The sequence below is a fragment of the Ostrinia nubilalis genome, chromosome 3 (genome assembly GCF_963855985.1).
Source record: "Ostrinia nubilalis chromosome 3, ilOstNubi1.1, whole genome shotgun sequence".
NCBI classification, from domain to species: Eukaryota; Metazoa; Arthropoda; class Insecta; order Lepidoptera; family Crambidae; genus Ostrinia; species Ostrinia nubilalis.
Window position 1 is genome coordinate 5,769,320 of NC_087090.1, and position 14,814 is coordinate 5,784,133.

At 37.5% G+C, this 14,814-nt stretch overlaps 1 protein-coding gene across 5 annotated transcripts in view; it reads right to left on the bottom strand.

The window, feature by feature from the left end:
* The window catches only part of LOC135087709 (ral guanine nucleotide dissociation stimulator), a 40,451-nt gene that overhangs the window by 20,715 nt on the left and 4,922 nt on the right, over positions 1-14,814 (bottom strand). Inside the window, exons 1-2 of one of the 5 annotated variants that reach the window (XM_063982467.1) lie at positions 10,582-10,884; positions 7,395-7,653 (exon numbers count right to left, since the gene is read on the bottom strand). The exons of 2 other annotated variants lie outside the window; for them this stretch is intronic. In XM_063982467.1, the coding sequence (XP_063838537.1) occupies positions 7,395-7,571 (177 nt within the window). In that variant the 5' untranslated portion in view covers positions 7,572-7,653; positions 10,582-10,884. Of the gene's footprint in view, positions 1-7,394; positions 7,735-10,479; positions 10,557-10,581; positions 10,885-14,814 lie in introns of those variants that run through there. 2 more of the 5 variants (XM_063982468.1, XM_063982469.1) reach the window with 2 other exon arrangements.

Here is a 14,814-nt window from a genome sequence, read left to right on the forward strand (position 1 = left end):
GTCTATCCTAGGTTTGACCAAGGCCTTCAGGCAAACCCCGAAGTGAATTCTTATTTCGGCCTTTGACTAAGTCAAACCTAGAAGTGCCTAAACTGTTCAGTCAAACGCCGAAACTAAAATAATCTGTTTCGGGCTTTGCCTAGTCAATCCGAGAAACGACTGGCAGACTCGATCAAAAGTAGACGGCAAATAGAAAACCAGCCAAGTGCGAGTCGGATTCGCTCACGAAGAGTTCCGTGTGACTCTGTTGTTGTATGGGAGCCCCCCCTTAATTTTTTTTTAATTTTAATTTTGTGATTTACCTATTTTTAAAGTAGATACTTATGCAACTAAATATTATGTGAATATTTCAAGGGTTCATCTGTTTACATTTTAATATCAAGCAGAAAATTGCAACAAAAGTCACGATTGCTGAATTATTTATTTATTTTTAAAGTGAATAGAAAAATAAATATTTTGAGAATGATTCATGAGATACGAGTCTGGTAACAGACAACATTTAGCGAAGTCATAGTAATAGGGTCCCGTTTTAAATATTTATTCTTTAAGGTAACAGAACCCTAAAAATTAGTAATTTCAAGATCGGTCTAGAAACACTGACATAGGTAGGTTCAACCGCAGTAAATAAGTTTAGTTACTCGTAGCTTCACCTAATGAGAAACCGACCGTAACGCCTATGCAATAAGTTCGAGATCTGAATGAAGTATAGTTTAGTTTAAAGTCTATTGAGTTTCGACTAGTCAAACCCCGATTTCATTAAATTGAGTTTCGACGTTTGCCTAACCAAATTGGTTACTCCTAGGTTTGACTAACATTCTTTAGTCAAAGACCGAAATGTTTGGGCTTTGACTAAGACTTCTAGTCAGACCTGAGGATTGACTAGTCAAACCTAGGAGTGCCGGAACTTCGAGGTTTGACTATAACATAGATATACAGATAATCTTTTGCGTACCTTCAGTGGTCAAAACCTTTTACCTGCTGCCTGCAGATAAGACTTCATACCAACCGCAATTAATCCACATGTACCCATCGAGAAGACACAGCAGATACACTCTAAACGCAATATAGATGCAAAAAAACCCACCCTACTTGGAATTTGAACTAACAAACAAGAACCAAAAGTAGCTTAGGTGGAACGTCCCAGACAGGTTTCCAATGCCCAGAAACATGGCATATTAACCTTTGTTGAAGGAAATTACTTACACACGTGTAAGTAATATAATATAATATGAAGAGGATACGCTCCTATATCTGTGCTTGTGTACAAATATTATTCGGGAATAATATCTGTTCACCACCACTAGTTAAATTATTCTGAAGTCAAATACGTTTCAATGTCTGCATTAATCTTGATAAGAGCTTCCCTTTGCAAGCCTTTGTGTTTCTTTGTAGGTAAGCGGGAACGCAAATGTAGCCACATCTCTCGCATGGTCATTCCATATGCAGCATGTGCTAGGATTTCACTAAGGCACGAGTAAAAAGGTGTAACTAGTATGTATCCATTTCCTTTCCTTATTTGGAAAATCACACACAACACGCTTTTAACTTTCTTCGTTCGTGGCGTGTAACATAAACATTGCCTTGTCATGCTTACATTACCGATTCCGTTAATATATTATAGGTAAGCAAACTGCTACTTTTTATAACATTTAAGATAATAACACCATAGTTTACTTTCTGACAAAATCTAGATAATATCTAGAACGCGACCTCTGCGTACAAAGAGTCTTATAAAGGTTTTTAAATTCGCTTCGTAGAAACAGTGACTCACGTTTCGTAAAATTGGATTACTTCAGTACTCTGCCCCACGAGGACAATAATAATAAAATAAAAAATAAAAATGCTTTATTTTCTCACCACAACAATCATTACAATATTTTTAATACAATTTAGACTTATAGTAGAATTCGATTATTGTGGGAGACTGATGCCTAAACTAAGCTAAAAGAAGCTTGTATTTCAGGTCATCAGGCCCCCTCCACAAACCAACTTCCCAAAAAAATACATCTATACTAATATTATAAAGAGGAAAGATTTGTAACTATTTTTGTATGTTTGTAATGAATAGGCTCAAAAACCACTGAGTGGATTTTGATGAAACTTTACAGTTTTATTGTTCATAATCCAGAATAACACATAGGCTATAATTTATGACGATCTGTGACAAACGAAATTTCACCCGTGCGAAATCGCGGGCGGAAAGCTAGTATTATATAAATATAGAAAAAAGAAAACAAAGTATAAAGATAGATACAGGTTATTGAAACAATCAGTATTACAGTGTCAAAAGCAGAAACAGTTACACTCAACTCGCTTGTTTAAATACGTCTAAAGTGGTACATTTAAAAGCATTTCGGTTTCATTATAATTTAGAGTATTTAGCCATTCAGAAGTTAACACTTTACATTTCACTTTCGTTAGCGGGTATATTGTAAGAATTTTATTGATCTTATTATAAAGGAATCCGCCAAGATAGCAAAAGAACTTCTGCGAAAAAGATGTTGAGAACTTGTGAGTTCGTCGGTCCACTGGCAGTTGACGCCTACGTGGTGAACTTTTAGAGGGGTTTTTGTAAGGGACAAGGATGTGTTGCTTGAGCACTATATGCAATATAAACAGTTGGCGCACTGTTAGGACCTTAGCTTGGGTATACAATTGGAACGTGGGATGTCTATATGTGTGAAAGTAGGAGACCTTGAGAATAGCTCGTTGCGTTCTCTCAAGATCAATGAGGTTTGTTTTGGGCGAGCCTCCCCAGGCAGTGATGCAGTAAGTAATCAGTGACTGCACTAGTGCAAAGTAGACCGATTTGCGCACGAACTCATCAGCAACGTGTCTCAGAGTTCTAAAAACATAAATCATTTTTCTGAGCCTACTGTTGAGAGAGTTGATGTGTTCCTGGAATCTGAGATGTTCGTCGATATAGACTCCCAAGTACTTGATACTCTCACAACGGTTAAGATAAGGACAGGAGCAGGTACCATGTCCTGGCATAAGACAGGAATGAGCAGTCAGAGCAAGATTAGGTGATGAGTCAACTTGTTTTTTTATAGTAAAAGAAATAAATTTGGTTTTGTCGGCATTTAGGGTCAGCACATTATTTTTTAGCCATTGCGTTACTAGATTCATTCCATGCTGAGCATTTCCGTATACCTCTTCCCATGTTTTGGCTTTGAATAATAGGACTGTATCATCTGCGAAAATTATGGATTTTCCGTTAGGTAGCTTAAGCCCTCCCAGTTCGTTAATGTAGATTAGAAAAAGTGTGGGCCCTAGGACACTGCCTTGGGGAACTCCATAATTGACAGTGCGCTCATCGCTGATGACATCATCTACTTTAACTCGCTGGGTTCTCTCACTTAGATAGCTCTCGAAGAGTCTCAACTGCACATCCCGTATTCCCATGCCTTCCAATTTACTTAGCAGAATCGGGACAGAGACCGTGTCAAATGCTTTTGCCAAGTCCAAAAATATTCCCAAAACTTTATGTCCACTATCTAGGTTTCTAACAATGTAGTCAGTCAGGTCATGCACAGCGTCAGAAGTAATAACATCAGTTATTCACTTCGGAGTTTAGGTCAAATTTTTCACATAATTCGACTTTTACTACCTACTAACCTATTAGATGATAGACATTTGTGAGTACTGGTAAGGTGATTCCAATTTACTGCTTTAGTTTATGGCTACACCAATGGCAATAGTTCCCGGAATCACTATATGAGTCATAAAGGCTTCGTGCTTTATTCTTGCTGTAAATGTAAATCAAAGTTGATATCTTCAGGTGACGATGAATACATTTTATGCAGAGTTCGTCGGCCCGAACACCTCGACAATCGATACCCATCGACCTGTAATAGCCGCCACAGTCTCAGACACTCATTCATTGACCTGATTGAACTTTTTCTAGGAGATTCAGTTTTTACCGAGTTCAATGTATTCTTTTTCCATTAACACGGATCTTCGCTCGTTACAAATACCTAGGGTAAACTCTTCTTAAATCCAAATAATTTTTCATCGCACTAAATAAAGTATGCTGTAGTTGGCATCTCTACATTTGCAAAATTATTAAATTACCGTTTCTTTTGAAACTTGAAGCCTTGAAGGTTTCTAATGGCATCCAGAATCTAGAAACATAATACAGAACTATTTTTATCACACAGAGGTTCAAAATTTTAAAAAATAAAAGAAAATAGGCTAATATTTCAATTTCGTTTTCTCTTTTGTAGCATTGCAAAATGTGTGATATTACTTCTACGAACTTGGCTACCGTGCAGCAGTATTATCCAGGTACCTACTCGTACATTATTTAGTGTTCATTACGTTGAATGATATGTAAATAATTTACTTTTTCATTTCACAATTATAATATTGTACTACCTCTTCGTTAACAATTGAAACTTCAAAACATTGAACTCTTTTTCTAAGACATTCATAAAATCTTATCACAAATTGTTTGGAGTAAAGTTGTTTACACAATACTAATATATTCATAAATCAGTGATCATTTTGCATTATTCAATAAACTCTACAACGAGCAATAAGCAAACCTACGTCCATAAAATTTGATCATCATAAATATTGACGCGTCATTAATGATTCACGCGAGTAAACACGATTTAACATCGCTATAAAGAGAATGTTACACATAACAATCGCATATTCATGTCGTGTACTTGCTACTTAATACGCTGAATTATTTAGTTAAATTAATTGATCATCACTTACGAATATTTAGCTCGTATAATGAAATTAAAATGACGAGCGGTCGTAGCACTCGTAGCGACATATCCTTGAGATCCTCATGTCGAATATATTTTCCCTAGCAACGTTATAAGTAGGAGTCACGTAATTTCAAAGTAATAAGTAGATACTTAGGTACTTACAATTTACATAATTTTGTGAGTGAAATTGTACTGGTCTGGATAAGAAATATTAGAAACCCCCTATCGTGCGATGTAATTTAAGTACTATTTATGTGCTAGTTAAGTAACTATGTGTTTTAGTAATTGTTCGTCCCCCGTTTATTATCTGCATTTGTAAAATACCGAAGTCTCATAAAATACGAAACTGTGACCATTCCAGAATGTAGGCAATTTTTATTACCTTTTCACAACAGTTCTCAAAAGGTGCGATAGTCCTTTCAGCAGACGAAAAACTACAACTACGAGCTGCGCCAAACACCTCGTGTAATGTAAAATGCTGGAGATTTGCCAGAATAATACATTGCGCCCGGTGGGGGTGGAAAGGGGAGGAAGGTCAACGAACTTACCCACAAAGCAAGCTGAAGTGGACGTTAACCCAAGACCTCAACTTATCCCGATCTGAAATTAGTTTTCTTTCCAAAACGGAAAACTAGGCATAACGTATAACAAGGACCGTTTTAGATTTAGGTATATGATTTTCTACGATTTAATCCGATTAAGTATTTGCGTTGTTTGCTAAACCCTCTTCAAATAACAGTTAGTTTATACTAAAAGAGATTAATATAATTGTGTTGTATTTCAATTTCAAAAAATGTTTCCATGCACTTTAAAAGGCTGAGAAACTAAGATATTCTTAACTTAGATTAAGTAGGATAATAAACTCTACGTGCGTAGGTAATTTGCAGTATCCACATGAGTTTAACGTAAACAACTGTTAGTGTAGTGAAGTAAGCCAGGTTAGTTCGTAGTAAACGGAGTCGGCATTCCAACCTTAGCGCGCTTGTTGATGGTACGCATCCTCAATGCACGCGGGCGGAGCGCGCCCGCATTCCTCCGCCGAGTCCGCAGTCACATAACACAAGCCTTGACCTGCATTGCCAACCAAGCAGACGAATGCGCGATAAGCCACTTCACTACACGAGCGAAATAATGAAAACAGTTAAAACGCTTCAAAAACAACCACTCACAGCACTTGCTTGGCTAACAATCGCATACACTTATCAAACAGAACACGTTTTCAACAAAACACAAAAAGCAATAAACGTAAATTTTAACACAGTACCGAACCCACCAAAGGAAATTATTAAGATGCTACGAAATAATTTGTTTGGCACAAAACCGTCAAAACATTCTAAACTAATGACCTTGTGTTTTAATTGAATTAGAATGGCTAGGCATTTATTTAAATATCGTTAAAGTACCGCTAGGTTACACTACGAAGTAGGTACCTACTTTAAAAACAAATACATTAGTAAGTAGGTATAATAGGTAGCAATATTCAATGCGCTAGTCACAACAGACGATAAACGGAAAACTGAACAAATAGGAATCTGGTTATTATTTGCTCAAAGCTAATTTGACGTGTAATCGTAAATTACTCATACAAAAACAACTAGAAAGAATGACTCGGTAAACAAATCAGAGATGACCGTAACCGTATTAGTCAGCTGAGCCTAAATAGCCTTAGTAGCTATAGTAAGTATGCGAAGAACATCGTATTGCACATGTATACCACCACCCCATCAAACGGGAAAGACTCTGTAGTCCCAGCTATTCCCATCGGCTCTATCATAAGTGGGGGCTTGTATGACCCGCCCGTGTAGGGCAGGATGACCGTGGAGGACGTTTTGGTCGTGTTTACTACATACGACGTCCTCTACTCAGCGGTAGTAGGAACACCCCAAGTTTCGATAGGTCGAGTCCCCCCTATTCTACTTGTCGTTTTTTCGGGTTTAAACAGAACTGTGGTAGAAATCCCAATGATTCCTTCTAATATCAATACTAGATATGTAATAATTATTACATACGTAAATAAATTTAACTGGAGTCTTCTCAGCGATTTCAGAAACACTTCAGTGACACAGCTGAATGAAAACAGAAAATAATAAAATTACTTATACACCTGTAGACAAGAATGCATCTACAAACTATTGACTGCGACACACACAGAAGCAGACACAATACAATCACCGCTCTCTGTTGATAAAGATGAGCGAGGGCATTCGTTGCGTAATGAAGGAATTTTAAATCAAAGTAGTTTAATATGGAAATACATTCGACTCTAAAAGTCATTGGGAAATGGATGCCAATAAGCAAAAAACCCATTATGTATTCTAACATATTTTATGTTTATTCGAAATATTCTGAAGAACACACATCCTTCCTTAAAAAATGAAACAATTAGACCACCGTGACTCATGCATCAGCATCGGTTCGAAAAACATACCTACCTTTACATCAATAATTACAGTTCGCCAAAGACAAAGAACTGTCAAGCAAAGGCTTGTGGAATCTGAGCTTTATTTCGTAGCATGGAGATTCATTCATTTACGGCAATTCAAGTCTCATTGCAGTTGATTGTGTGACTTACAACAGCAGGAAACCTTAGTCATAGTATTACTCGTACTCTATATTACATGACGCACTGAACAGGTGCTAATTGATCAGTTGCGTGCTAGGAGCCCAGCTTACCTTGACGTACCATCGGGTCTGCGACTTGCGGTGCCTAGGGCGGCGGCGTTCGGCTGAACGGTCGGCACGCTCAGCGCGGGCGGGCGAGCGCAGTGCGTGGCAGCGTGCCGCCAGCGCCTTCGTGCGCTCCGCCAGCGAGTGCCGCAGCTCACCCCCCGCGCACCCCCGCACCAACATCACTCCTCAACCGACCTCCACTACCATCACTGGACAACCTTCCTCACCGATGCCGCACATGACTCGCCACCGTTCTTGTTCCCTATCAAAACACATTTGCGTACTCAATGCCAAGCACTAATGATACCACTTCATTATCTTGCTCATATAGTGGAACGGATAACTGAAATGCATATCAACAGTTCATCTATGAGCCTTAATGCCTTTTCTGTAAGTTCTGTAACATACATTAGAATTTGTACCCATACAATTACCTACCAAGCAACCTACTTGTATGATGTCATAGGTTTACCCAAATCACCACTATTCCGTCTCTTATACTCTCTTCTCTTACTGACACACTATCTTGTGTGTGACATAATTAAATTAGTTAGCTTGATACCAGACAGAGATTTGCGACTTTGTTAAGAAAGTGGTACGATGTTACGATGTCGGCAGTATTATTTGTCGGCTTAATCGATAAGATGAACACCAAGGTCTAGGTTAATAAAATCCTACGAAGAACGATACGTATTCACACACTGTGGGTTCTGTACCCTCATTTGGCTCTCACTATTGCTCTACTATTGTCAAATTTCAGGATAGTACCCACCTAGACTAGTCAACTGAAAACACTCAAAAGGTTTTTAATTTACTGGCGAGTTTAAATAGCCTTTGATGATAATGAGATTATTTCCAGTCTTACTTAAGTGTTTCTGAGAAAATGTGTCTGCGTCAACAGACACGAAAACGAAGTGATCCTAAGGGTTTTTTATTCGTTTTGCGGTGTGCCTGTGCAACCCTAAGTCACACTAAGCGAGCTATTTATACCCATGCGAGTAAATTGAGCGAACAACAATTCACGTTAATGACACATACAGAAATTGTCCATGACACGTACATAATGTCGAAAGGACGTTAGGGGTCATCCCCGTACCTCAGAACAGTGGCGGCGTAGCATGGCTTGGCACCCGGGGCGATCACCCCCCCCCCCCCCCCCATGCTCGGGGCTATGGCACCCCAGAATGGTCAGGTCTGGTGGCCCCCAGGATTTTTGTCGAAGATGAAAGATTTACGAATCAGCTATAATGATACCAATCGCACCCCCCCCCCCCCGTATCATGATGTGAGTACTAATTTGCGCGACTTTTGTCACCCCTTGATGCTTGGCACCCGGGGCGGACCGCCCCCACCGCCCCCCCCTTACGCCGCTACTGCCTCAGAACAGTAATACAGTACATTCATGGCAGCTCACTTATTGTTTTCACGTGAAAAATCAATAACATGAGTTTTCCATCACATGACTTGATCGAAGGTATCGATAAAAGGAGAAAAAGATCGTCATCTGTTTATTGATGACGGTCAGCACATTGTTAACATATCAATCGAGCACTTATCTTGATTGAGTCACTTATTTTTCTGATATGATATTGTCATTGAAAGAATTTGTATTTGTAGTTGTTTGATAAATATTCCGAATTCATTTATAAATAATTTCTCGTTAAATGCCGCCTTCTTCAGGATTTCTTGAAAATACTCCTAGAATTATATTTCGGTGCCAATAACGGTGAAAGAAATGACATTCGATTATGTTTCACTCATCTTGACATTTACTCGTACCTACTTACTTCTATAGCTTTTTATTGATTTCTCAAAATTCAATTAACGAATGACATAAAAAGCTCTGAGTGGGTGTACTTACAATTTCTACAAGTGTTTAACCTAATTAAATTATCATCTTATCCATAATTAGGTATTTGGGGGAATGACCAGTGAACACTCTCATTAAGGAGATTTTAGATTAGACTAGGTTTTCTAATGGCACCGCACTCACTAAGTAGGTCAGCCAACCAACATTTTAGACCAGATACCAGTAGATTTCGAAATAAAAGTTGAAACCATTCGTTACTCGTATTCGCATTTCATAGTTGCTAGATTGCGACTGAATGAATCGAGGGACTAGTGACTAGGTCGATATCTGACAAGGAAATTGGATAATTGAGGAAGGGAGCGCCTCGCGACTTGTAGAGCGAGTTAATATGTGGATTCCGTGTATCCCCAAGAACTAAGATTTAAACAAACATGTTGAGGTAAAAAAAATCTTGCTAACTAGCTTTCCAATTAAGTATATGATAATAATGCAGTAATTAGCCATTCATTAGTCAGTAAACAGTTATAAACAATCAAAAGCGAGTTTACTTAATGTTCCTCGACAGATTCAAGATACTACATACCTACTTCACTTATTTTATATGTATCTAGTTAGCCATCTTTGCGGTTATAACATTATAAAATCTTCCTGTTGTGGCCAGGTAAGTTTACATGTTCTAAAGTAATGAAGCTCGCACAAACTGGATTAAATCCACTGACCAAATTCGTGGCAGGTGTGCTACGCGCTTTTTATTTATCGAATTTCGCCTTTACTACATTGTAATTGGCACACAGTGCGGATTTGTATAGCGACAGGTGGCTACCGGCGCCCCGTCAGGTGTGCACAATGCGGCCAAAAGGTGGTCTCTACCAAATTCTACCTGGTTTTTGTTAACTGCTTTTGTGGTAGACTCTGTATATGATCTCTATATTTTATAGCGCAGGCAGAAGGTTATACTAGATTATTCTTTAGTAATGTCTCTCATGAAGATAACTCAGCCTCATAAATTATATCACCATCTCCGCGCATGATGTTTACTTATACTCCAGTTTTTATTATTATCGTCTTATGCATGATATACTTTGCATTTGCTAAGAGTGGTTTTAAACTTGATTAATGTTCAAGGTAAGTGTATCATTTACGATCGAGTTATCGCCTCAAGTTGTGCACAACTTTTGGAGCAGCTACACCACTCGAGATTACATTTGTAATAAAAATTGTTTAAACGCAGTACATAATTACAAATTGTGACAATAATACCGTTACGTTAGTACCTACCAACATTACACATTGAGGTGAACTACCTTGATAGTTACGAAAATTAGTGCGCTAATTAACACATTTTATAAATTAAGCATGACATTGAGTACGTAAATTTACCAAATAATTTGATCCTGTTTCACAAATTTTGTATAACTAAAATGTATGTATATGCACATGCAAATCACTCGCGACACAAGTACTTCTTCAACACTAACAAAACAATAATTAGTCTGACACTGGTTCGCTGTCGCGGTTGTCGGTGCACACTTCACTAACGCTCAACAAGTAAGTACTTCGGTTTCTCAAAACTTTCGACTGTACACTATCAAAACAGAACAAAAGTATTGTCACAAAAATTGTATACCGACGCGCTAAATTGTCTCGTGAACCGTTGACAAGCCCTTCCGCGCTCGACGCCCGGTGCGCGTCGTCTGAGCGCGCGACGAACTGTGTCTCACGGCTCGGAGGACTGACAAGACAAGGAAACCACGCATGTGCAGGATTTTCTTGGCTTTTCCTAACAGTGACGTCACACTGTTACGTCCTTTGACATGATTAAGCTCTCGTTTAAATCGTCATTGTTTAACATCATTATAGAGGTAGGTTCATTTCTAGTATTGATTACCTACCTATGTACATTTGATTTCTATTTGAAAGTTCAATTCAACTTACTTAATTTTAAAATAAAATATTTTTAAAATAATCTGTTTTGATAGAAACTCTATCACATAAAGGAACCTCGTAACCTGCTATACAATTCACACAGCTTTGCTGAGATCTTTTCAGCGCCACGGGTTTGTGAGGAACTGAACTTCTGGTTATTTATTTGGACTTTCATAATCATTAAGTAATAAATAAATAATAGCAGTGGTTTTCTTTGTATTGTAATTATTCATTTTCAATCAAGGAATGATTCCAATCGCAGTTTGATTACGAAATCTGGTACCAGCTCTGTTAGTGTTATTTGATATTGTTTCATTAAAGATATTACACGAAGTTAAAGAATTCAATATTGTCTTGTTTTGATTTCTAGTGCAATGTAATGATGTTCAATTCTTAAACGTTAACGTTATGAGACACACAGTAAGAAGTTGTTATTGAAAAATATTGATCTCAACTTTACGGTTTTGCCATTTCTTTGATATTATGCCATCAAAATGCCTACCACACGTAAACAGAGGATACATTTTCTTAGTTCTTCTTTTATTCGATTTGGGTAGAAGTAATATAATAGGTAATTATTATTAATGGCACGTCCTCTAAGGAATATATTCTACGTATTTGGAAATTTTCTATTTTCTGATTACCTAGATATGGACTGATATTATTTATGAGACAAGAACTACACTGAATTACTTATTAATTTCAATAAGTGTATCTTCATTGGAACATACAGTAGGTATTACAGTTTACATATATGTAGTTGAGTAGGTATCCAATCTATAGACTATCACTATCTTTCACATAAGATTACAGTTTTGTAGGTACATAATAATATTATGCTTATTTATCAAGACTTTTATTTCCTTTGATCCTAAGCTAATGTATAGTAACAACGTTCAAAACCAGAATAACAGAGTATTTTATTTCCGACCCTCCCTTAACTTTCAGGAATTGGTTGCTGAAAATGGCTTGTTTAAATCTCAAGTAGGTAAAGTATTTGGAGATTAAAATACTTACTGTTAGTAACCATATTTATTTATTCATTTACTGCACAAAACAGAGTTACAACCATAATATAACAGTCAAAGAACAAACAATAAAGCTGAGTTGCACCAACTTACTTTAGCCATAACTATGACAATGACCGGTGATTTTTGTATGGAGTTAGACAGATTTTTGACGTTCGTGAAAGTTAAATAAAATGGTGCAACCCAGCCTAAGGCTGAGATGCAGCTCCAATGGCAAGTGCACACAACATGCACATCGAGTTGATGTGCAAAAACAATGGGCAGAAAACAGAAAATTATTAACGTTTAATAAAATAATAAATATTATGAACGCAGTACCTAATAACTTCACAATTATAATTAATCCAGTTGCAATCGTTCTTTGTATTGCGATTGCAACTTCGAGGGAATCAATCGATGATGCATTAACGATACTTTTTATTACAATTAATAAATAATAATAAGCATAAGTATCAAACAATATTGCGTCTTTCCTTCCATTACATCGAAACAACAATGCAAACTACCGCTGAAACAGCGCAGCTATGAATGTGTTATAAAGATTAAAATCTTCAGAGTAGCTGCAGATGTCATAAACGTACCTACCTAAACTATACATAATATGTATAATACGAGTATAATCAAGGTATGTAATTAAAATTTACAATATTTCATTTAATTCTTTAACCTTGAAAATATTATTGCCAATTTTAATTAGCGATATTGAAAAGACTTCAACGCGCTAATACAACGTAATAAATTAACTTTAAAAATAATACCAACTTAAGTAGATTAGTCTTTAGAAAATTTTTATCGTCTCGAATATGAGCCAATGAAGTAGGTACTGATATTGTACAAGTTAATAATAAGAAAAAAATTAGAATATGTTGAATCCTCTGGAAATTAAATATCTCTACATTATTCTTCAGAAAAATAGATATTGAGAATTTGAGATATTTTCATTCGGATTCCATCACACTTTCGTTCTAATTTCGTCGTGATATTACGTCTTCTTACGAGATTGATTTTACAAATAATTACTTAGTTCCATGTAACGTAACGTGACGTGAAAGTATGATCGCCGAAGGTCCGGCTCGTTTCACTTTCTACGGAAAAATGCGACGGGTTGCCGAATTGCGCACCTGAGACTTGTTTACTCTATGAGTGAGTGCGAATGTAGGTTCGTTATTTTCTAGAGCAATAAAATAAAGAAAATAATAGTATAAAATGTGCGCTGGAAAAATTACAAATTGGCTTGATCTCGGTGCAAAAAACCGAGCTAACCAGACAGGTTTTTTGAGGGTGTCTCCATGGAAAACAACTGCAGCTAATCTTAACATGGGCCACATAAGAAAACTTTTCCTGGAATAAATCTCCTACGTGTCAATCTCTATTCTAGCTCACGACCACCAACACGATACTAACTTTTCATCGTTTTTCATTTAATTGAATAACACCAAGAGAACTTCAATTCAAGACAGATAAACCGTATATCGAATGGCTTAAAAACAAGATACAGAGAGCTTTTATTACCAAACATAATGTGTGCCTTTATTAACCTCTTACCTACGGGAGGCACCTATAGTTGCCAAGTCAAAAGTCACTTCTTAATACGGGTGGCATCTATTGTTATTTTGGCAAAGCCAATACTAAATCACGGTTTACGACAAAAATACAATAAAATTGAAAATTAAGTGTAAAATGCGCTTATAATTATGAAATTACAATTTGCAGAATATAATATTCCAAATTTCAATACCGTTAGTCTCATACTTTTTAAAATATTTTGATGTAAAGTGGAGCAAACAAATTTATAGGTTAAAATACCCCGTATTGAGAGGCGACTTTGGTTTCCAAGGGCCCGTAGGTAAAGGGTTAAAGCTTTCAAGGTCAACCTCCACGTGAGACTGGCTGCGATTGGTTTCAACGAGATATCTTTCCGATAAAAAGTAGTAGCTCACCCGGTTCACCCTGGATAACGGCTGGTAATATTTCCTCCATGATATTATTGTGAGCAATTGCTGAAGACGAAAGTCTACAACCAATGTGTGTTACCTACCTGTGATGACTTATGGCTCGGAAACGTGGCCTCTCACTATAGGCCTATACAGAAGCTCAAAGTTGCACAGCGTGCTATGAAGAGGGCTATGCTCGTTGTTTCTTTACGAGATCGAATCAGAAATGAGGAGATCCGTAAACGAACTAACGCAGCTATACTCAACCTGCGGCCCGCGGGCCGCATGTGGCCCGCCGGGCCTTTATCAGTGGCCCGCGTAAACTCAGAGATAATTGTATACTATTTTGAATTTCGCGCCCATTCGCGACGCGTCGGCGAAATAGTGCACGAGCAGCAGAGAAAAACAATAGGTAACTAGATAGCCGGCCGCGGTCGGCGGTGCGTTCCATCCAGTGAGTGTTTGGCAGAAAGGGAGGTCCGCGAGCGGGAATCCCTCTTCTACGTGAGCGCGTGTCGTTCTGTTTGCCGGTTGCAACTTGTTTTGAGTTTGACTTATTGAAGTTGTTCAGTGTTTCGTTATTGTTTTAATTTAAAAACAATGTCAGGAGTATCTTCTAAGTATAAACGAAAGATATCTGATGAAAATAGATTGTTTCAAGATGAGTGGGAAACTGAATATTTTGTTGTGCCTAACAAAAACAGTGCAGCTACTTGTTTGATATG